This window comes from Spinacia oleracea, chromosome 2 (assembly GCF_020520425.1).
Source record: "Spinacia oleracea cultivar Varoflay chromosome 2, BTI_SOV_V1, whole genome shotgun sequence".
NCBI lineage: Eukaryota > Viridiplantae > Streptophyta > Magnoliopsida > Caryophyllales > Amaranthaceae > Spinacia > Spinacia oleracea.
The window spans coordinates 29,486,152-29,511,059 of NC_079488.1; the positions used below are offsets into that span (position 1 = coordinate 29,486,152).

The 24,908-nt window shown below is 37.4% G+C and overlaps 1 protein-coding gene across 1 annotated transcript; it reads right to left on the bottom strand.

The window, feature by feature from the left end:
* Positions 1-355: 355 nt before the first annotated feature.
* Positions 356-23,472, bottom strand: LOC110789971 (uncharacterized). Its single transcript, XM_056835779.1, has 11 exons — positions 23,341-23,472; positions 22,954-23,221; positions 22,766-22,862; positions 22,132-22,264; positions 21,756-22,046; positions 21,477-21,656; positions 21,342-21,395; positions 6,381-6,464; positions 6,174-6,202; positions 5,977-6,030; positions 356-413 (listed from the first exon to the last, which is right to left on the bottom strand). Exons 1-11 carry the CDS (start codon positions 23,470-23,472, stop codon positions 356-358), a joined length of 1,380 nt encoding a protein of 459 aa, XP_056691757.1.
* Positions 23,473-24,908: the final 1,436 nt, after the last annotated feature.

Here is a 24,908-nt window from a genome sequence, read left to right on the forward strand (position 1 = left end):
TTATTGCGTAGGGTTCGTTTTGAGTATTAACGTATTATTAATGTGTCATTATGCTTGTCGACGAGTTATATGTTTTACGATTGGTAAAAATGTTAAACGAATTAATAATAATGTTTTCGATTTTTAATAACATGTATTGCGATTTTCTTATTTGCTATCGACTCTTTGCTTGTGCAGCGACGAAGCAAGCCATGAGCTTATGCAAGGAGCCGTAATGTGCAACAAGGCAGCCACTAGGTTGCTGCCCACAAGTGCACACGAACAGCCAGCAATGCGCGCCACAACAGTCAGCAACACGAGCACAAAAACAGCCATGTACCCGTGTTCTTGCAACAACCCCTTGGGCTCGTTTTCATCACCTTGCTAGTGCCTTGATAGAAGCATCAAGAGCAACCATTGTAGCAGCTACAGCCCTGCAGACATACACCATTACAGCAGCCAAACACGAGCAAGAATAGCAGCAAAACATCGAGCAAACAGCAGCCATAGCTGCTGTACTTACGCGCACTTTCAAGCTCTTGTTCGTGGCATTACAGCAGCAGCCTCTTGTCCTCACCTTAGCTCATTTTCATTATCTTGTAGAAGCTACACAACCAATATCCTAGCAACAAGAATAGCACAGAATTTCAGTCACAGCAACTCACGCAAGAAGCCACAACAACAGCAACAACGAGCAAGTACAACAGCTACATGAAGCATATACTTAGCTGCTGTTGTTTGAGCTTCGTTGATGCTCAATTGAGTGCTTTATTTGCAGCTGTACATTAGCAATACCAGCAGCAACATCACGCAAGAAATAGCAGGCAAACACAGCAGCAACATCGAAGAAGAATAGCAGCCACAGCAACTAGCAAACAGCAAGTGCAGTAGCTGTGCGAACGCACAGATTTAGCGTGTGTGCGCACACTGCTGTGCGACCACACTGAATTTTAGTGCGAGCACACGAATTGCCAAAATCAAGGCAGGAACTCAGCCTTTGTTGGTGCGATCGCACAGCTTTGCGGGGCTGCTACTATAAAGACCGAAAATCGCAGCATTGTGAATTAGGCTTTCATTACGTAATTTTCATTTCTCTTAGGCTTAGCTTAGAATTTTCTCTCTAGAATTAGTTTACGGCTTAGATTAGAGATTAGGATTAAGGATTCTTAGCCTGAAATTCTTGATTCTAAATTCAATTCAATCATCATTTCCAGATTTCTTTTTCTCTTTGCTTTAAATTTTGTTCTTCAATTTTGCTCTTCAAAGTTTGATGCAATTTCTTCATTTCAAGGTATAATTCTAATTCTTCATTTGTTTTGTTCTTTAATTCTTTAATTTCTTTATTAATTTCGTTTATGCTTTGATTTTATGCTTGAATTCTAGAATTAGTTTGATATTTTGAATTTGCTTGATTTTTCCCTAATTTTTGTGGTTTGAATTTTCTGAATTTTATTGTTTCATTTAGCTTCATTGTTGCAATTAGATTCATGATTAGGATTAATATTAGTTTAATGTTGATGTTAATCATGCTAATTGAGTAGTTTAGCCTAGAGGTGAGGGATGAAGCTTTGGGATTGAATTTGGAGAAGTTTTGGGGAAATTCATGATTGATGTTGTGATTAAATGTGATTCGGTGCTAGGACATCCATGCCTAGTTTAGTAGTAGTCGCAAATGCTATTCGATTAAGATTCAATTGGAACCATAGGATAGGTTTGGCGAGAGATTGTGGGCCTATCTTGTGTGATCAAATAGTGGTGCCTATTATATGCTAGTTAGTTTAATCTAGGATTAGGCGAAAGCTCTTCCGTGGGTTAGACGCTTAGCGTTCCCTATCCGAGAGGTGGAGGGTTCGTCATTAGATGCTATTTGCCTATGCATCAAGTCTTTGCATATTCATGAATGTTTTGACCTTGTGCTTCCTTTGATTCGATTTCCATAGCCGATTCCCGAATCCTCTAGAATTTCTTTATTTGTTTGCATTTCTAGCTTTGATTAGTTTAATTCAAAAACTCAAATTCCATCCGAACTAGCTTGTGAACGCATAGATTGAATAGTCAAACATATCCATTCCTATGGGACGATCCCTATGCTTGCCGCTATAGTCAATATAGCCAGTAGTTTAGGTGTTTTATAAATTTTGTTTGGTGAGGTGATTTTCTATTCAACGACGGAAAAACACCTTATCAAAATGGCGCCGTTGCCAGGGAATGGCATCAATGTTTGATTTTTCATTCTAGTTCGCTAGTCTAGTTCATTTTTCTTTTTCTTTGAAAACCAAAAAGATGGCAAATTCCTTTGTTTCTCAAGATGATGAATCGATTACGCTTGATGATCTTCTTTTTCTCCATGATAATTTCCTAAGCTCTTTGAATTTTGAGTCTCCAAAATCATTGTTTGAGAGGCTCTTTTTCATAAAATGTCTTGAAATTCAAGAAGAGCAAAGAATAGACTCTTGTTTGCATTCATTTGAAGGCATGTCCCAACAAATTGTCAAAGGTTTTTTGGGCATTTCTTACCTATTGCAAGTGTCTATTAAGGAAGTTTCATGGAGAACAGATGAGTTTGAGGCTACATTGCCACCTATGATGCATGACATTGAGGAATTGAGTATCGGAGAGTTTGTTCCTACTCGTTCCTCTTAGAGTGAATGCATCGATGATGGTGATGAAAATCAATTTGCTCCATTTTGCCTTGAAGTGCTTAAATGGATTCAAATTGAGGAAAAGAGTGAATGTGCCAACCAAAAAGATTTTAAAGTGAATGAAGGATCTTATGTTGAGATTTCTTGTGCTCTATGTGATGTGAGTGAAGTTGTTTGTAAAACTTTGGTTCCCACTCCCTTCCCTCATTCCCCATTTCGAAAGAGAAAACTCAACATTTATCCTTCGTTTCCCATTTCTTTTCCCTTTTTGTCAAGACTACCACCGCTTGAGGATTCTTTTTCCTCTATTGATCCTAATGATTCTCCTTCCCCAAAGGAGCATGAAGAAGGGAGTATTTCTTTTGTTTTTCATTTTGATTTTTCTTATTTTTGGCTCCCTACCCCTTGTAGGCATAGAGTTGCATTCCACTTTGTGCTTGCTTCTCATTTGACTCTTGCCTACTTGTTACACTTGGATATGTTTTCCATTGCATATGACAAACTATTGCAATCGTTGTCGGGGTATTTACTAGAGGTAAGAGGCGTCAAGCTAATGACGTAAAAAGAGCGCTTCTCGGGAGGCAACCCGTGGGTGTTGGCCACTTGGCCCATGTATACTAATTTTTCTCGACTTTTGAAGTTTTTTGTGGCTCAAGATTTCTTGATGCGGTAATCTTTGCATCCATTTTTGCCATGTCCGGCCATTCCTATTGGTGAGTTAGTTCGGGTTTTAACGGTTCTTTGCGGGACTTGCTCCCACGACAATTCCGGTAACATCCTTCTAACTCTCTTGCATTCTTCGGGGTCGGGCTTCATTCATGTGGGGCATTGGTTGGATGGGTAGTTGTGCCCCTCCTAGTTTTGTTTTAGGCCCTGAGGACATGGCCTAATTCGAGCTTGGGGGGAGATTCTATTGTTGCTACTTTGATCTCCGTGTGATGGATTGCTTGATTTTGTGAATATTTTGGATTTTGTGCATATTTCTTGTTTAGTTTCCTTGATTTTCTTGATTTTCCTTTTCTTTCTTTTTCTTTTTCTTTTCCTTTCTTTCTTTTTCCTTTCTTTTCTTTCTTTGTTTTCCTTTTCCTTTGTCAAGGCAAGCTTTTCTAGGATTTTTAGGCAAGATTCTTGAATTGGGCAAATAAAATTGGAACTTGTAGGCTAGAATGTTTTTATTCCTAATTGGTAGATGCTTGCACGGTTCTTAATGTCTTAGGTCGAGTCTAGGATTTGGTGTCAAGAAAGTTGGTTGAACCATGGGTAGCATGCATCATGAACTCTTGGCTTGTGGTAAGATGGTGTCGAATTCTCTAGTGATTTGAAGCCGGAGAGAATGGTATTTTCTCCCTTGTGAGGTTCATGTTCAAAAAAATAAGCCCAAACACATATATATTCATTGAGTGGCATGGATCCTTAGCATTGACTTTCTTGTCTCCCGAGTTTGACCATTTCCTTCCCGAGACCGAGACCGCGACCGAACTACTTTAGGGGACGATAGAGGCATTTCTTTCGGTGACTATTTTTCTTTTTAGTTTACTTTATTTTCTATTTTTCATATATTTTTGTTTGCATTTTCCCCTTTGCTAGCCATTTGAGCCTTGACCCTTCATTTCTTATGAGCACATTACAAGCCTAACAGCCTTTGTTTTGTTTTCACCCTTAGAAGTGATAGTGAAGCTTAGAGTTATGATGCTTGTTGGTTTTGATTGATTATGCAATGTTGAGGAATGATTGTTATTGGTGTGAATGGCAAAGTTTAGGAATTATGTTGTATATAGTAGATGAATAAGCAAAAGCAAAAAAAGAAAAAGGAAAATGTTGAAAAAGCCAAAAAAAAAGAGAAAAACAAGGCAAGAGAAAAAGTTTCATTTGAAACGCAAAAAAAAAAAGAGAAAATCAAAGCAAGAAAAAGAACAAAAAGAGTTTTAGTTTAGAATAGTTGTTGAATAAGCTTGGGGGTATCCCAAATAAGTGGTACGAGTTTGTGTTTGGTTCAAAATGCTTGAGTTTAGTTCTATCATTGCGCTTCACTTTAGGTATGAGCACCAAATTGCCAAATTTATTCCGCACCTTACCCCTAGCCTACGTTGCACCTTAAAAGTCATCTTGACCCTTTAGAGTTGAGTCATTGCCGGTGGAGGGAGGATTTGGTCAAGCTTAAGGAACAAGGTTGTCATGCTAAGATGTCGGGTAGCCTAATATTAATTTTCTGGCGCCTTCGCGGTGTCTTGAGACGCTATTCTCAAGGGTGGATAAGATCTAGAGATTTGACGTGGTATGCCCGGATGTAGGGGGATTGACTAGTGCTAGCCCTTAGTTCACTTTACTTGGCATTCGAATCCTTCACTCGATTTAGGACATTGTTTAGCGTGCTTGCGTTTATTTGATTAGTAATATTAGCATTCTCTCGTATTTGTTCCATAATAAATGCCCTTATCTTGAGTTTTGTAGTTTCGTTTTTCATTTTCTTTTCCTTTCTTTTCTTTTTCTTTTTCTTTTCTTTCTTTTTCTTTTTTGTTTTTCATTTTTAGTTCTTGCCTTGATTCAAATTTTTGGAAGAGTTATGGGTGTTTCTCTTTGGAAACCCTTGCGAGATCCCACTCGCCCTCATGAGCGATTGTGGGGTTCAAAGAGCTTGTTGCATGCGCTTAAATGCAATTGTGATTCCTACGAAAGTGATTTAGTGTGCATTCTAGTGGCTAGATCTTATTTTCGTAATTTCAATTTTTAATAAATAAGCTCACTCTCCTCCCCGTTTCTCATTCTAGCTTTGCTTGAGGACAAGCAAAGGGTTAGCTTGGGGGAGTTTGATGAGCGACATTTATGTCGCTCTTAGCTAAGGATTTTAGCTCATTTTATTAGCATTTTATTATTATTTTTGCTTAGTTTTACCGTTTTTAGTTCGTTTATTGCACTTTTGCATTTATCGTAACATTTTCTCGTCTTGCGCATATTTTAGTCGTTTTTGCTCTAAACGTGTCTTTTGTGCGCATTCTTATTGCGTAAGGTTCGTTTTGAGTATTAACGTATTATTAATGTGTCATTATGCTTGTCGACGAGTTATATGTTTTACGATTTGTAAAAATGTTAAACGAATTAATAATAATGTTTTCGATTTTTTAATAACATGTATTGCGATTTTCTTATTTGCTATCGACTCTTTGCTTGTACAGCGACGAAGCAAGCCATGAGCTTATGCAAGGAGCCGTAATGTGCAACAAGGCAGCCACTAGGTTGCTGCCCACAAGTGCACACGAACAGCCAGCAATGCGCGCCACAACAGTCAGCAACACGAGCACAAAAACAGCCATGTACTCGTGTTCTTGCAACAGCCCCTTGGGCTCGTTTTCATCACCTTGCTAGTGCCTTGATAGCAGCATCAAGAGCAACCATTGTAGCAGCTACATCCCTGCAGACATACACCATTACAGCAGCCAAACACGAGCAAGAACATCAGCTAAACATCGAGCAAACAGCAGCCATAGCTGCTGTACTTACGCGCACTTTCAAGCTCTTGTTCGTGGCATTACAGCAGCAGCCTCTTGTCCTCACCTTAGCTCATTTGCAGTATCTTGTAGCAGCTACACAACCAACATCCTAGCAACAAGAATAGCACAGAATTTCAGTCACAGCAACTCACGCAAGAAGCCACAACAACAGCAACAACGAGCAAGTACAACAGCTACATGAAGCATATACTTAGCTGCTGTTGTTTGAGCTTCGTTGCTGCTCAATTGAGTGCTTTATTTGCAGCTGTACATTAGAAATACCAGCAGCAACATCACGCAAGAAATAGCAGGCAAACACAGCAGCAACATCGAAGAAGAATAGCAGCCACAGCAACTAGCAAACAGCAAGTGCAGTAGCTGTGCGAACGCACAGATTTAGCGTGTGTGCGCACACTGCTGTGCGACCACACTGAAGTTTAGTGCGAGCACACGAATTGCCAAAATCAAGGCAGGAACTCAGCCTTTGTTGGTGCGATCGCACAGCTTTGCGGGGCTGCTACTATAAAGACCGAAAATCGCAGCATTGTGAATTAGGCTTTCATTACGTAATTTTCATTTCTCTTAGGCTTAGCTTAGGATTTTCTCTCTAGAATTAGTTTAGGGCTTAGATTAGAGATTAGGATTAAGGATTCTTAGCCTGAAATTCTTGATTCTAAATTCAATTCAATCATCATTTTCAGATTTCTTTTTCTCTTTGCTTTGAATTTTGTTCTTCAATTTTGCTCTTCAAAGTTTGATGCAATTTCTTCATTTCAAGGTATAATTCTAATTCTTCATTTGTTTTGTTCTTTAATTCATTAATTGCTTTATTAATTTCGTTTATGCTTTGATTTTATGCTTGAATTCTAGAATTAGTTTGATATTTTGAATTTGCTTGATTTTTCCCCAGTTTGTAACGGAATACTCAGGTCCTGTTTATCCTCCTTGTTGTTGTCTTTGATCTTTAGTCATCGTTTCTTAAAGCAGTAGGAGATTTTAGATCGGCGTTTCTAAATTGGCTATTGGCCGGGCCTCTGGATTGGAGATACAGAAATTGGCGAATCCCAATTCTAAATTGGAGAGAAGAACTACGTGAGTTGGTATGTATCTCTCGAATTTGGTCTTAAATTGCACAATTTTGCTGTTTAAGTTATTAACCGATTTCAATTGATTTTTTATTTTTTTGTTGTGGTTTTAAGGGATTAATTAGGGTTCTTAATTAGGTAATTCGGTTAATTGGAAAATTTGGTTGATTGGGGAATTTGTATTTTTGTTCACGTGTGTATTTGTTGATCCCAATAGGTTATTTCGGGTTATTTATTAAATATTCAACTATTCTGCTGCAGTTCTGTTTCTTTCTTTCGTTGTCTTGATCAGTTGGTTGTTGTTTGGTGATGATGTTGAGTTTTAATAGCTGCTCTGGTCTATACTGGTGCTATACTGTTGTTGGATTCTTTCTCATTTTGTTTCCTGTTTCTATACTGATGTTATACTTCTATACGACTGCTATGGTTTATTCTGTTGCTTTAGTCTATACATTTATACTGCTGGTCTGTTCTACACTTCTATACTACTACTGCTTTGGTCTATACTGCTATGGTGTTGCTCTGTTATATACTGCTACACAACTGCTACGGTCTCTTCTATATTGTGTTATGGTTTATACGGATATTACGTTTGTTAATTGGTTGCAATTGGAATTGGTTTCTTTCTTGTTTTGTTGGTGTTGTTGAGCTGCAGGCAACCTTACTGCCTTTTGTACCTCGTGATCTCATTATCAAATAACATGCCAACTGCACTTACAAACTCACATATACTTAGGGGGTGAAAGAGCTTAGCCTCATTTTGATATTTTAGAGGAGATGGGGACTGGCCCGAATGAATTTTTTTTTAGCTTTTGCTACAAGTTTAGATTTTTTTTAAAAAAAAAAACTTTTAAAGTGGTATAAAACAAAATTTCCACATTTTAATAGTTTGAATTGATTACTTCATTATGAAATTAAGCATTAACCCATCTGGGTATGTATCTAACACATTCTAGACTTCAAGTAAGACCATAATGTGGAAAATTGGAAATGAAAGGATGGATAAGAATGCGGTGCTAGATGGGTTGATCTAGTAGAGCATGTTAAAATTTCACTAGAAATAGAATGCCACGATTCAATATTGAAAATAAAACCGAGGGCCCTTTTCTTGTCATTGAAACAGTCTTTCTTAAGAGAAATGGCCTATATATATATATATATATATATATATATATATATATATATATATATATATATGAACGCTGGTTGTATCTGCAAGCAATCCTGGATGCTCCTTTAGATCTAGGTGATGGAAATACAGGTGTTGCACTAATATTATGAGATTTCATATAATCAAGGTAACAAAAAAAGAAAGAAATATTCATCCAAAGAGACAAGAAAGCATGAATACAGCTATAAAATTGCATGATTTGCTTTATATATACACTTGGATGTCCATGCTCAGGAGAAATTAATCGTACTTGCAGCATGTGTTCAAACAGTAGATATGAATACATTAAGCAACAATTTTGGCAAGCTGTAACAGCAAAACAACAAAATTTAGAAAACGGTAATGAACTCTAACATTACTTCAAGCCGGTAATATAAAACTACCTCTGTTGTGATATGTTCTGTTGTTCTGACCCGTTCTAATATACTGATGTGTTGTTACTGAAGGAAATAATGCCCTTGGTCCAAGTATGCATTCTATGTTAAGTCTAATAAGTGCGGTTCAGTATTAATTAACAAGTTAATAATTCAGTGAGATCAAGTGAGTTGAATGCCTAGCTAGAGGCCGCTTCAGTTCAAGTGGAATTAATGATATTAGTCCACAGCTTACTCTAGACTGAACCCGTAGGGTCACACAAATAGTACGTAAACGGATCAAGTATTTAATGGCATTAAATACTCTATCTATGGATATTCGGAATCGACGGATCTTGGTTTTAGTGGGAGCTGAGATCGTCACAAGCAAGAAATGAATACTCCGGAAACGATGATATTGCCGGAAACGGAAATATGGATCGTATCGGAAATATAAATATTATCCTAATCGTAGATGTTGCCAGAAACGGAAACATGGTACGTATCGGAAAATATTATCGGAAATGGAAATATTGCCGGAATCGGAAATATTGCCGGAAACGGAAATATTTTCAGAATCGGAAATATTATCGGAATCGGAAAATAATTCCGGAAACGGAAATATTAAATATTTGTTCGAAACGGAAATTAATTCCGGAATCGGAAATATTAAATATTGTTCGTATCGGAAATGAATTCCGGAACCGGGAATTTAATCGGAAGCGTATCGTACGAATAAGCATCGGACGAGGCCTGCCGGACGAGGGCCCAGCACGAAGCCAGGCCATCGCCCAGCAAGCCAAGCGCGCCACACGAACAGCCAAGGCCACGCCAGGCCCAGCGCAAGGCCAGGCCCAGCAGGCCATGGCAGCGCGCGCAGCGCGCGCAGCAATGGGCTGCGAGTTGTGCTGCTGCTCGCATGGGCTTGCGGCTCGCGTGGGCCGAGCGGCCGTGTGGGTTGTGCGCGGGCATGGCCTGCACGCTCGTGGGTCATGCTCGTGTAGAGTTTGTGTTCACATACGAAACCTAAATTGTGTAGGATTTGTTTGATGATTAAATTCCTAATCCTAAAAGGATAAAATTAATTAGTTAGAGTCCTACTAGGATTCTAGTTTAACTAATTAGTATCCTAATAGGATTCCAGTTTCTTTTCCATACCTCTATAAATAAGGGCCTAGGGTCATTATTTGCAGGTACGATTGAAGTATTAAGTTTTTGAAAGAAAAATCCGCCATACACTTGCAAACACATAGCCGAAATTCCTAGTAACCTTAAGGGCGATTCTAGTTGGTCTAACTTGAGGCGGATCCGGACGTACTGTGGACTATCTACGGAGGGATGACATTTGGAGTCCTAAAGACTTGTTCTTGTTCGGTTCGGGCGCAGCTAGGGAAGGCAAGCTACAACATGTATGCATCTATTCTATGCTAAATGATTATGTGTAAATAATATGCTTTCCTGGCTTTATGGTTTTTCCGCATGATTTATGAATTGTCATATGTATCATAACCTAACAGTGGTATCAGAGCCTCTTATTATTTTCATAATCTAAATTGCATGAACATGGTTAAATATTACAAATTTGCAAGAATTAAAAGGGGTGATTAATTTTCGTAATTGTTAATTAATTGCAAATTGCGTTTATTTAATTATACGTACGCAGTTTTTCGGCAGTTTCTTCGTTACTCATCCAAATCGAGTGATTTTTGTGTCAATTCCCCATGTAAAAGGCATTCTAAAATTTTGACAAAAATATTTTTTTCGGCCGAACCCAGAGTTCTCAAATTCGAAGCCTAACTATGACTTTTCGGAGGTTTCAGTTTTTCGAATGCAAAATTTCGTAAATTTAAGATGTTAAATTAAATATTTGCGATTCTTGTTGATAAATCTTGAATTGTTGATTGACCTACTGTATATGTTTAACAAGTTTGAATGCCTAGCCTTGTTAATTATGCAATCTAATTTGTAATTATGATTAATTTGTTGAAAATTGGAATAATTTAGAATTAATTTGATTTTCATAATTAGTTATAATTTAATTAGATACCTATGATTAAAAACCACCATAAAAATTGTAAATTTATGTTAAATTTTAAATTTTTATGACCTAGACTTGAATCCATGTTAATCGGAAATCAATTAAATAATAAATTTTCGATTTTTCGCCCTAAAATTATGAAATTAATATTATTTATTAATTTGTCATTAATTTTGAAAATAAATTCTAAATTTTTATGCGATTCGCTCATATAACTTGCACGCACAAAGCAATGGACGCTACGTGTTACCCTTAAGGGGTGTTGTATAGTGCGGGCATGCGACGACGAGCAAGGGAGCTCGTTGCCCATGCGGTACGAATGCAGCGAGCAAGGGCATGGTGCACGAGCACAAGGCAGCAGCCCTGCCTTGTGTCGTGGGCTGTGAGCAATGGGCGCATGGGCAAGGGCGAAAGCAAGGCACGAGCAGTCGCGTGTGGGCAGCAAGCGTGTTGCGCCACAGCGCGCACTGCCTCGCACAAGCGCACGGAGCCTCGCGCGCAGCAAGCGCATGTGTGCGTGCGACGAGCGCTGCGCCCAGCGATGGCGTGCAGCATGCTTGTTGCGATGTGCGACGAGCGCTGCCCCCAGCGATGGTCAGCAGCATGCTTGTTGCGACGAGCGCTGGCGCGCGCCTTGCGATGGGGAGCAGCAGCGATGCGACGCAACGCATGGGCTGCGCGCACATGGCCAGCGATGGCTGTGTGCGTGTGGCCCATGGGCGTGCGTTGCGTGGTATTGTTGCGTTGCGATTAGATCGTTTTTAAAAAAAATTAATTTTGAAATTTTAAATTTACGTAATTTTAATTAATTTTAAAATTAATAATTTAAATTAATTTCTTGGATTTTAATTTTGAATATTGTAATTATAATAAATTTTATTTATTCTAATTATTTTACTAAAATTAAAATCATGAATTAATATAAAAACAACTGAAATTAAATTAAATTTATGGATTCAATTATAAATTTATATGAGCTTGAAATTTTAATTAAATTTGTATGTTTCCGGTTAGACTAGAAATACATTTTTATGTTTAAAATTAGTAAAGCATATGAATTTATTGGTTTAAGTGGGAGCCCTTTTTAGTCATATACTCTTGATTAGGTCTACAAATCCTTAAGGTTAAAACAACTTGATTAGAATTAATAAGGACTGAATAATTTGTAGATTATTGGTGCCCTTGATTAATTGCTGCAAATGTTTATGTGATGCATAATGTGTTTTACTAACCAGCTATGGGGGCCATTCATGATAATGAATGGGTGAATGGTATATATTGTATATGTACTATTTTGCAGGTTATGAAGTGACTAGTATGGCCCAAATAGGATAGAAAATATGGTCTGCGTACCATTAATTTGAATGTAATTGGTCTAAAGTACCAAAGTTGTTTTTCAATTCAATATGGTCTGCGTACCATCAAATAGTTGTAGTTAGTTTTAATTATAGCTTATTCTATTTGAAGAAAATGGTGCCTCCCACGGAGATTTTCAAGACGGACTTTGAAGTTAAAGCTTCAAGATGAAGTCGGGCCATACTAGATCACATTTATCTTATGCATGTTTTAAGTTATTTATTGCTTTTAAATATGTCTTAAAATGCATGAGATCAAAGCTTGATTATGTTGCATGATTAAGGATTTTAGTTCACTTAAAATCTAACCAACATAGTAAGAGCCTTAAGTTCCAAACTTAAAAATTGAGTTAAAAGGTGCCATGCCAAAATATACACTTGCTTGGATATCCTTTACATCAATCTAGTAATAGTTTTCGCTCAGCGAGGTGTTACTTATTGGTCCTAAAGGGGCAAGGTACACAAATAATTGTGAGTACATGTTAGTTTTGGTGAAACTCAACGATATAAGTAAGGAGTCCTTTTATGTCGTGGCAAAATCGATAGGTTTACCTAATAAGTTCTTAGACGTACCTATCAACCAAGAATAGTTTCTAGACTATTAGCAAAAGGCTTTTGCTTACCTAAGATGTTTTAGGATTAAGTCGACAAACTGTGCTTAATTCTTCAATGATTTTAGGATCTTGGAATCATTTTATTCACACCTACCGGAACACATAACTTGAATAAAATGCTTAATGAACATTGAATTATGCATGTATGCTAGAATTTAAGTTTATTAAGAGAAACTGTGAATGATTATTTATTTGTTTATTCTTTTCAATTGTAGTTTTAACTATGGCAAACAACAATCAAAACATCATCATGGGTTCTGAGCTTATTGTCAAGCTGAACCTGGCAAATTTTCTTGAATGGGAAGCTAAGCTAGTTGAAATAGTCAGACTCAATGGACTTGAGTATGTACTATCACATCCCATGCCAAGCTACTATGCCAGAGACATGACCCCTGAGAGATTTTTCGCCTGGGATGCGGATCTCAAAAAGGTTATGAGTCTCATGCTGAACAATATCCCTGATGATTGGGCTAGAAGGTTTGTAGCCTATGAACCTTTTACGCTCATCAAGAATCTGAGGGATATCTGTCGTGGAAGCACGGAGGACAGGGACCTGAACGTCCATGAGTTGATTGAATCAATGTCTGGTCTAAAGGTTAGTTCTCCCAACAGGTGTTATAGGATGGAAGTCCAAGAAACACATGTTCAGCTCCTTCGCACTAAACAGAGGGTAGGCGTCCCACTAAGGTTCCATGTGGATCTTATGCGTTCATACTTAGATCGCCTAAGTCTACTAGGAACACCAATAAGCGAAAGGATGGCAGTCTCTATCTTGCTCAATTCACTACACAGTGGGTTTGGTCACTTCAAGCAACTATAACTAAGTGAACCAAGAGAAGAAACAGTTGCAGAATTTGTTCGCCTTGTCAGAAAGGCTGAGATAATACTGGATTGTGAAGCCAAAGATTTACTCAAGGCTAGAAGGAGACCGTTCAAGAAAAGTGGAAAGTCCAAGGGCAATGCTAAATCAAAGCAGGACAAGTCCACATCAATCTGTCTTTATTGTGATGGAATAGGCCATTACAAAAGAGAATGTCCAAAGCTAAAGGAAGATCAGAGGAACGGAACAGTCGTTCCATCTTCAGGTATTTTCGTTATAGACTGTATACTTGCTAATTCAACTTCTTGGATATTAGATACAGGTTGTGGCTCACACTTATGTTCCAATCCACAGGGACTAAGAAGAAGTAGAAAGTTAAGCAAGGGTGAAGTCGACCTACGAGTGGGAAATGGAGCACGGATTGCTGCATTAGCTGTAGGAACTTATTATTTGTCGTTGCCCTCCGGGCTAGTTTTGGAACTGGAAGAATGTTTCCATGTTCCAAGTCTTACTAAAAACATCATTTAAGTTTCTTGCTTAGATGCTAAGGGATTTTCCTATTTAATAAAAGACAATAGTTGTTCGTTTTATTTTAAAGAGATGTTTTATGGATCTACTAGATTAGTCAATGGACTTTATTTATTAGATCACGACAAACAAGTTTATAACATAAATACCAAAAAGGCCAAAAAGGATGATTCAGATCTCACCTATCTGTGGCATTGTCGATTAGGCCATATAAACTTGAAACGCCTAGAAAGACTTCAAAAGGAAGGAATTCTAGAACCATTTGACTTAGAGGATTATGGTAAATGCGAATCATGTTTACTTGGCAAAATGACAAAGCAACCTTTCTCTAAAGTTGGAGAAAGAGCAAATGAACTATTGGGTTTAATCCATACAGATGTATGTGGACCAATGAGTACAAATGCTAGAGGTGGTTTCAGCTACTTTATCACTTTCACTGATGACTTCAGTAGATATGGTTATGTCTACCTAATGAAGCATAAGTTTGAATCCTTTGACAAATTCAAGGAATTTCAGAGTGAAGTAGAGAATCAATTAGGCAAGAAGATCAAGGCACTGCGGTCTGATAGAGGCGGTGAATATCTGAGCTATGAATTTGATGACCATCTGAAAGAATGTGGAATTCTATCAGAATTGACTCCTCCTGGAACACCACAATGGAACGGTGTGTCGGAACGGAGGAACAGAACCTTGCTAGACATGGTCAGGTCAATGATGGGTCAGGCCGAACTTCCATTAGAATTTTGGGGACATGCACTAAATACAGCTGCACTCACTATAAATAGAGCTCCGTCTAAAGCTGTCGAAAAGACTCCATATGAGTTATGGTTTGGAAAGCCTCTAAAAGTGTCTTTTCTTAAGATTTGGGGATGTGAGGTATACGTCAAACAATTAATTTCAAACAAACTTCATCCAAAATCTGGCAAATGTATCCTTGTGGGATATCCAAAGGAAACAAAGGGGTATTACTTCTACAATACATCTGAGAACAAGGTGTTTGTTGCTCGAGATGGTGTCTTTTTGGAGAAAGATCACATTTCCAAAATGACAAGTGGGAGAAAAGTAGACCTCGAAGAAATTCGAGTCGAACAACAAACTGTAGAGAATGCTCAAGATGACATTCAGGATGAAACTCAGAGATCTTTAGAAGAATCTGGTGAGAATCATGGTCAATCTAGAAATGTTACCCCACGTAGATCGCAAAGATATAGATCTCAACCGGAAAGGTACTTAGGTATCTTGACAAACGAGAGCTATGACGTTCTATTACTTGAAAGTGATGAACCTGCGACTTACAAACAAGCTATGACGAGCCCTAGCTCCAAGCAATGGCAAGAAGCCATGCAATCTGAATTAGACTCCATGTCTGAAAACCAAGTATGGGATTTGGTCGATTTGCCAGATGGCTACCAAGCCATTGGAAGAAAATGGGTTTTCAAACTGAAAAAGGACAAGGATGGGAAACTTGAATTTTTCAAAACTAGATTGGTTGCAAAAGGTTACAGGCAAGTCCACGGCGTGGATTACGATGAAACCTTTTCACCAGTTGCAATGCTAAAGTCTATTCGGATAATGTTAGTGGGAGAAAAATTACTTTCCTAGTATTATATGTCGACGATATATTACTTATCGGAAATGACATTCCTATGTTGAACTCTGTCAAGATTTGTCTTGGGAAATGTTTTTCGATGAAGGATCTAGGAGAAGCACAGTACATATTGGGCATCAAGATTTACAGAGATAGATCTAAAAAGATGATTGGACTTAGTCAAAGCACTTATATCAATAAGGTGCTTGATGGGTAAGCAAGATTGGAACTAATGACAACATATCAGATCCATTGACTAAACCTCTGCCGCAGACGAAGCATAACTCGCACACTGCAGCTATGGGAATCAAGCATATTGGAGAATGGCTTTGATATCCTTGTTTAATGTTTTAAAGTTTTAGAGTTTAAATCTTTGTAAAACATTATTGGTTAATCATTCATAATAAATGAAGAGAATTCATTTTTCCATTTAATTTGTGGTTTATTAAATGATGAGTCCCTTCAATTTGACGATATATTCAAGATAGACTGTCAGGACCAGTCCTGTGACTAAGAAATGTCTATCAAGTGAACTTGAATGTCAAAGGTTGAAAATGGTCCCTAGTCGGAGTTTTCTATAAAATTGGACGCATAGAAAACGTTAGACGATTAGAATGCAAGATGACTAGTAGTTCTGTTTCTTGAACTATGTGGACATGGCAATGTCATAATCATTTGCATAGATACTTACTTTGGGAAGACTAGTATCGGACAAGACCTATGAAACTTTACTGTAAGAGATGAAAATCTGTCATAAGTAAATTTCATTAAAATTATTAGACAATAAATCCTCAATACCTGAGTGATTTGAGATTACTTGTTTGAGAGCTGGTTGCTTTGACGTTGACAAACCGTCGCACCGTAAAAGGAGGCTATAAAGGCAACGCTCAGGTAATCACCTATCAAATGAAGTCTAATCTCAAGATCGCAAGATTGGGATTGTCCTCCCATAAATCGGGATGAGATGCTTAAAAGTTGTACAAGGCCACTCGGAGAGCTAGAAACTGTGAAATGCATGGCCGTGCTCGGATGAATCATAGGCTATGATTATCTGTTTATTTGATCAGTTGAACTCTGAAACCGAGAAACACCTCTGGACATAATAAGGATGACAACTCTTACCTTATGTTCAAGAGCAAGCATCGAGCGACAAAGGAATTAGGAAATGCACACTTGTCCCTAAGGACAAGTGGGAGACTGAAGGAAATAATGCCCTTGGCCCGAGTATGCATTCTATGTTAAGTCTAATAAGTGCGGTTCAGTATTAATTAACAAGTTAATAATTCAGTGAGATCAAGTGAGTTGAATGCCTAGCTAGAGGCCGCTTCAGTTCAAGTGGAATTAATAGTACGTAAATGGATCAAGTATTTAATGGCATTAAATACTCTATCTATGGATATTCGGAATCGACGGATCTTGGTTACAGTGGGAGCTGAGATCGTCACAAGCAAGAAATGAATACTCCGGAAACGATGATATTGCCGGAAACGGAAATATGGATCGTATCGGAAATATAAATATTATCCAAATCGTAGATGTTGCCAGAATCGGAAACATGGTACGTATTGGAAAATATTATCGGAAATGGAAATATTGCCGGAATCGGAAATATTTCCGGAAACGGAAATATTGTCAGAATCGGAAATATTATCGGAATCGGAAAATAATTCCGGAAACGGAAATATTAAATATTTGTTCGAAACGGAAATTAATTCCGGAATCGGAAATATTAAATATTGTTCGTATCGGAAATGAATTCCTGAACCGGGAATTTAATCGGAAGCGTATCGTACGAATAAGCATCGGACGAGGCCTGCCGGACGAGGGCCCAGCACGAAGCCAGGCCATCGCCCAGCAAGCCAAGCGCGCCACACGAACAGCCAAGGCTACGCCAGGCCCAGCGCAAGGCCAGGCCCAGCAGGCCATGGAAGCGCGCGCAGCGCGCGCAGCAATGGGCTGCGAGCTGTGCTGCTGCTCGCATGGGCTTGCGGCTCGCGTGGGCCGAGCGGCCGTGTGGGCTGTGCGCGGGCCTGGCCTGCACGCTCGTGGGTTATGCTCGTGTAGAGTTTGTGTTCACATACGAAACCTAAATTGTGTAGGATTTGTTTGATGATTAAATTCCTAATCCTAAAAGGATAAAATTAATTAGTTAGAGTCCTACTAGGATTCTAGTTTAATAATTAGTATCCTAATAGGATTCCAGTTCCTTTTCCATACCTCTATAAATAAGGGCCTAGGGTCATTATTTGCAGGTACGATTGAAGTATTCAAAGGGTAAGTTTTTGAAAGAAAAATCAGCCATACACTTGCAAACACATAGCCGAAATTCCTAGTAACCTTAAGGGCGATTCTAGTTGGTCTAACTTGAGGCGGATCCGGATGTACTGTGGACTATCTACGGAGGGACGACATTTGGAGTCCTAAAGACTTGTTCTTGTTCGGTTCGGGCGCAGCTAGGGAAGGCACGCTACAACATGTATGCATCTATTCTATGCTAAATGATTATGTGTAAATAATATGCTTTCCTGGCTTTATGGTTTTTCCGCATGATTTATGAATTGTCATATGTATCATAACCTAACAGTTACTAACCTGGTTAGTGATGAAGTTTTTGGGTATTGTCAATATTTATTAACATTTCTCTTAAGTTGAGCAATCTATTGTTTTTTTGTGCAATCCAGTTCTGAAAGTGAACTTGCCGCATTAAGCCCAGCAATTTCTTGATCCAGATATAGGGTATAACTTATAACTGCTATGATCTCACAGTTAGCTGGGTGTTAAATGTTGTTCAACTATATATATAGTTTCCTTAAATGTTGCTCATATCCTCCTCTTGTATCCTTAATGTCATTCCTGACAACCACTAATGCTAGCTGTTCTGTTAAGGGTGGCTTCTGGTTGTTGGTGTGTTCAAGCAGTGGTGTTTTCAGCTGCTGTTCTTCTAGTTTTTTGTTCAGGCAGTGGGGGAAAGGTTATTAACAGTGTTACTTGTACTACTTTAAAATATTAGAGATAAGCTAGTACTTCCTTGTTCTAGTGTCTCTCAAACAGGCTCTCACTTGGGATATGGGAAAGGATGTATTTAGTCATGCTTCTGCAATTGCAAGTATGAGAATTTCTTGTACACTGCCTGCCACTTCATAACAGTCGCACAATAAATACAAAGTATATCCTGGTTTTACGAGCTTGGTCTATTCTGCTCTACTGTGATAATATTTGGTGGGTGTGAATTATTTTCTGGTATGCCCATATAGTATGCGAGGAAGATGGAAACCCCTTCTACATGCAATTCCCTTGGAAATTGTAATGAGTTCATTGCCTTCTCGTTTATAGCTACATGACCTTCTTGGGCAAAACTAAGTCAGAGTATGTTTGTTTTACACATCTAACTCTCGCTTGCCTTAAATTCCCGATGCTACTATTACTAATACTATGACTAGGTATAATTTTTTATTGATACATTATTTTCTCAAATGCTCAATTCAATGTTGGTTTCTTAATAGAACCTATCATTCTAATTTTTTAACTACCTAACACAATCCTTTAGTCACAGCCTAGGTTGACAGCTTCCTTGGTTGTACGTTGTTGGGTAGGAGATGTTGTTTAAGGCATTGATGTTGGAATTGTAGCTGAGAAAGACGCATGTAATATTCTAGTAGCATTAGATTTTCTTTCCCCCTCACTCAAGTCTTTTGGTTGTTCTCTTGGAGTTATTTGTTTTGGTTGTCAATTTGCAAGTGTGTTTCCAGTTATTTGTTCTAGTTGTTCTGCTTGTCAGTCTAGAGTATAGTTCTGTTCCGTAAGGGTGACTAGTAGTTGTTCACTTCCACAAGGGTGGTTGTTCAGTTATAGTTAGCAGATTCTGATCTCCTAGTAGCTGTTGAAATTCTGAATTGCTAGTCTGTTCAGATTTTTATCTCTTAGTCTGTTCAGTTCTACAAGGGTCTGAGCTGCCGGAGTGTTTATGCCCTTCACGTGCAATTGTGCTGCTCATTTTTGTTTCTTCATGTGCAGTTGTGTTGTGTAGTTTTCGGCTGTTGTTTTGCATTGATCGTATTATTTCATTTTAATTACATTCATTAATTTTCCTATTATATTGACTATTATTTTATTGTTTACAGGATGGTAGATAGAAGGAGAATGCTTGATAAAAGGGTGGCAGGAAGGGCATAGATTGAAGTTATTTTGCGCTAATTTTGGACAAATAAATTAAACTAGATAGGTTCTAGATTGCTTGAGCTATTATTTCTTTTTGGAGATTCATTAGTTAGCTTAATTGATATATTTATATTATAACAATGTTTTTGTTATTAGAATGATTGTTATGGATATTTTATTTTAATAATAAATAAAACTAAATTTGAAATAAATGTTTTATTTTTGTAATAGTTGGCTATTTTGGTATAATATTTTCGTTTTAATGAGCGATTAAATAAATGCGTATGAAACTGTTGCTATAAGCTCGCATTAAAGTGTTGTAATAGTTGTATCAAGAAACGTTGCTAAAGACTTGTGTAAAAGTGCCGCAATAGTTATATCAAGAAATGTTGTTATAGACTACAAAAGCGTTGCAATATTAGAGCAATAAACGTTGTCATAGGTTGTTGATAGTGCTGCTACAGATAATAAAAGCGTTAGCCTAAACACTAATGTTGCTTGAAATCCTAAATAATTGTTACTAAAACTTAATAACTGTCGCGTTATATATAATAAATCTGTTGGCAAAAGTTAAAAATTGTTGCCTAAGAAAAGCGTTGCTAATGATAACTATGGCAGCAATTTTATAAAATTGTTGCCTACGGCATCATAACTGCTGCCATAGAGTTATAGCAGCGCCACCTATTGGCAACGCCATGTTAGGTGTTGCTATAGGTCTATGGCAACATTTAATGGATCTTTGCCAACACTTATAGGCCGTTGCTATAGCCCTATTTTCTAAAAATGCATGCAATAATAGTTTAATTCTATAATGGGTATCATTAATAAAGTTAATATTCCTGGACATCATGCGGTTACAGGAAAATATATTCTTTTGTGTGTTAATTTTGTGCAAATAAATGCAACCAAGTAGTTATTCCAATGAACGTCAGATGAACTCTTTAGTAATTGGATAAATATTATAAAGGTTAACGTAGCTTAACTGCATACCAGTGTGCCTTTGCATTCATGAGCAATTAGAATTTGGTGACCAGTGGGCAAGTGATAAAAGCAGATATACCAAATTAGAAAAATGAAAACTGGGAAATGTATTTTAATCTATTCTCTTAAAGCAAGCAAAAATAACTCACATATCATCCCTCACGTCATATAAATGCAATGCATAAAAATTGGAATGTTCCAAAATAAATAATTAAAATGAAAAGCCTAGGTAAACTATAATGACTCTAGTTATCCGCGGTGTCTTTTTCTTGTTTAATCGAAATAATTCGCTTGTACTTATTTGAAGAATGCTCAGTAGATGTAAGATTCCCATCGTCTTCAAAATCTTTGGAACTTCATTTTTGGTTTGGAGTGATACAACTATTGGAACAGTTGTCGTCCATGTCCTCACTGTGTATGGTGATAGTGTTTTACAATAATATTGAAATAAATGTTAGTGCTTAGCCCTGGAAGAACATAGAATTAAGATGTAAATCAATAAGTGAACTTAGATAATGGTAAAAGATAATAATATTAATACCTCTCTGGCATTCACAGTCTTTGAAGTAACATCAATTTCCTCGTGCTCAAGCTGCTATATATATGAAAAAACACCAAAAAAGGTTAGTAAAGGATACAAAATAGTACTATAGATTACGACAAAACTTAACACTACCTTTTCAGGAGTATTAGCATCTTGGAAGGACTTTATGAGGTTTTCATCATCAGAGATTTTCGTGACTGTGAATATTGGACAATTTTGCTTAAGATTATAATCTGTAATCCTAATCTTAAACAAATACGTCCTTTCCAAAAGTTCATCTAAATATTTAGGAAATGAATCTGAATTGCCTTCCTGCCATCACCATCAACAAATATATGTGTCAATTAACATGGTTACATACAAACTTAAACCATCAAATAAGATAATATTAAATTATAGAATTGTGTCTACCTGTGCCTGATATTCCCTTATGGATAAAGCAGATTTACCCAAGATATGCACCACTTCACGATCAAATAAAAAAAATGAAGCACTTCCAGAATCATCAACAACCCGAATTTGGACTTTAAATCTTGGAACAAGCTCAACATTAGTATTGCACTTATCACACCAAAACTTTGTCACCCCCACATCATCATTCATCTCTTGAACTTTTTTATAATCTTTCTTACATGCGAGGTAGAACCACCCATTTTCAGTTTCTATAGAGTCGATCACAGCTAGTGTCACACAATAACATACCTTTAAGAAAAAATATATTGTATTATGTTAAATACATTACACAAAACATTATTATATAAGAAAAGGTTAGAGATTAATCACTTGCCTCTTGTGTCTCACGTATCTCATCAACATGCTTTCTCTCGGATTTTTTTAGGAATTCTGTTTCATTTTTCTGAGAGGTATGACTACTTAGTTGAGTCACCGTTTCTGATGAAGTCTTTCCTCCTTTCCCAAAGCTACAAAAGACAAACGATATTTTTAAATATCGGTTATCATTCTTTTTACTTTATGAATTTAAACATGAAATATATATCTCTTATAATACATTTCTGCGTATACATACAATATGAAGTATATATAGACCTTCTCATTTACATACCTATTTTTAAAAGCGTTGATTTCCTCCACATTTGAATTGGTATGGAGTCTTGTTGCAAAAACTGAACTTGATAATCCATTAGTACCTTTATATGTATAAGATAGATATATTATATAACTATGAAATTATTCATAAACCATCAATCAATTTATTCCATACCTTGCCAAGTCTTGATTTTCGCAAACTGCACTATAAGTATAACTTGACAATTTGGGTGCTCAGCCAACCAAGTTTTCAATTCATCAGCATAATGATTCCACAAAGTGCAACTTATCACATTTTTTCTGAAATTCCCCGTGAACATATTAATAATACATAATTCAAAATCTTTATATAAAAAAACATTTATTTAACTTACTGTAGATCCTCTAACTGAATAGTGAGTTGCTTTGTATAAATTCCATTCCTCATATAATCATCACTACTTGTTACTCCAGAAAGATATCCAATCACATCTATTGAATGAAAATATAATGTTATATTAGCAAACTATCTATATACTATAACTCATATCATATGTTCCGTAAGAAAAGAACTTTATCATACCCACTAAACAGGTGCTATCTAGGCCATTTGAAATGATTGCATCAAAAGGCACCAAATCAAAACCATATGTAGGAATATTTGCCGCATGTAAGACGTTAACACGGGTCAAAAGCACAAAATTTATTTTGTACGGGTGATCAGTAGGCTTGTATTCCCCACTATTCTTTCCAACACGATAGTTTGATATAGTACATATTTCGCCCTCATTGAGTACAGGCTGAAATGTTCTCAACAAAGATTTCTTGATAGTCGCTTGTATTTTATCACCCTAACATGAAATGAGAAATGACAAACATAATTAAATAATTAGTAATGTGAAGACGATAATAAAGTTGTTGATAAAAATTGAAATAAGATTAAAATGATTAACTTTGCATCTAACAACACCATGTCAATAGAGTAAACATCCTCCGGATTTTTGAATGACGCCATTGTCCATAAACGAACAACTCTAACTTGTAGTGTCAAATTTTTCGCAGTAGGATTTATGTCCTTGATCATCGCGATAGCTTGTGCCATTGTTGATTGTTGTGTTTAATATGCTCAAGTGAACTCGTGGGTTTTTAATGGTTTATTGGCACGGGTTTTTATACTGTATATAATATTTTCAAAGATTTTATTTACTAATCTAAAGATGTCAAATATTTTTTTTATAGGCGCTAATTTGAAGAATGCAGCTGAAATAAATGTTAGGTTATGATACATATGACAAAACATAAATCATGCGGAAAAACCTTAAAGCCAGGAAAGCATATTATTTACACATAATCATTTAGCATAGTTTAGGTGCATACACTTTGTTGCGTGCCCTATCTAGTTGCGCCCGAACCGAACAAGAACAAGTCTTTACGACTCCAAGTGTCGTCCCTCCGTAGATAGTCCACAGCACGTCCGGATCCGCCTTAAGCTTGACCAACTAGAATCGCCCTTAAGGTAGTATAGATTTTTGGCTGGTTAGGGGCAAGAGAGTGGCTGAATTTTTCTTTAAAATCTTACCTTTAGAATACTTCAATTTTGTCTCTAAATAATGACCCTAGGCACTTATTTATAGAGGTATGAAAGGGGAACTGGAATCCTACTAGGATACTAATTAATTAAACTTGAATCCTATTAGAACTCTAATTAATTAATTTATCCTTTTAGGATTAGGAATTTAATCATATATCAAATCCTAATAGCTTTAGGATTCGTGTATGAACACAAACACACACAAGCACGGCAGCCCACGAGGGGCGCCTATGCGCGCGCGGCCTGCGAGCTCGCAGCCCATGCCACGAGGCCCACACGCTGCCGTGGCCTTGGCGCGCGCTGGGCCTGCCTTGCGATGGGCCTGGGCGCTGCCTTGGCTTGGGGCGTTTGTGGCGCGCTGGCTTGCTGGGCGATGGCCCGGCTTCGTGCTGGGCCTTCATCCGGCAGGCCTCGTCCGATGCTTATTCGTACGATGCGCTTCCGATTAAATTCCCGGTTCCGGAATTCATTTCCGATACGAACAATATTTAATATTTTCGATTCCGGAATTAATTTCCGTTACGAACAAATATTTAATATTTCCGTTTCCGGAATTATTTTCCGATTCCGATAATATTTCCGATTCTGACAATATTTCCGTTTCCGGCAATATTTCCGATTCCGGTAATATTTCCATTTCCATTAATATTTTCCGATACGTACCATGTTTCCGTTTCCGGCAACATCTACGACTTCGATAATATTTATATTTCCGATACAATCCATATTTCCGTTTCCGGCAATATCATCGTTTCCGGCGTATTCATTTCTTGCTTGTGACGATCTCAGCTCCCACTGAAACCAAGATCCGTCGATTCCGAATATCCATAGATGGAGTATTTAATGCCATTAAATACTTGATCCGTTTACGTACTATTTGTGTGACCCTACGGGTTCAGTCAAGAGTAAGCTGTGGATTAATATTATTAATTCCACTTGAACTGAAG

What these genes read in the sequence shown, in the direction of transcription:
- LOC110789971 (XM_056835779.1), bottom strand. Translation starts at nt 23,472, where the DNA reads ATGGCACAAGCTATCGCGATGATCAAGGACATAAATCCTACTGCGAAA. An exon ending in ATTCAGTTAGAGGATCTACA is followed by an intron (nt 22,265 to 22,765) that starts GTAAGTTAAATA and finishes TGTCTTTTGTAG; the next exon opens with CTTTGGGAAAGGAGGAAAGA. An exon ending in TTGCTGCTGGTATTTCTAAT is followed by an intron (nt 6,203 to 6,380) that starts GTACAGCTGCAA and finishes TTGGTTGTGTAG; the next exon opens with CTGCTACAAGATACTGCAAA.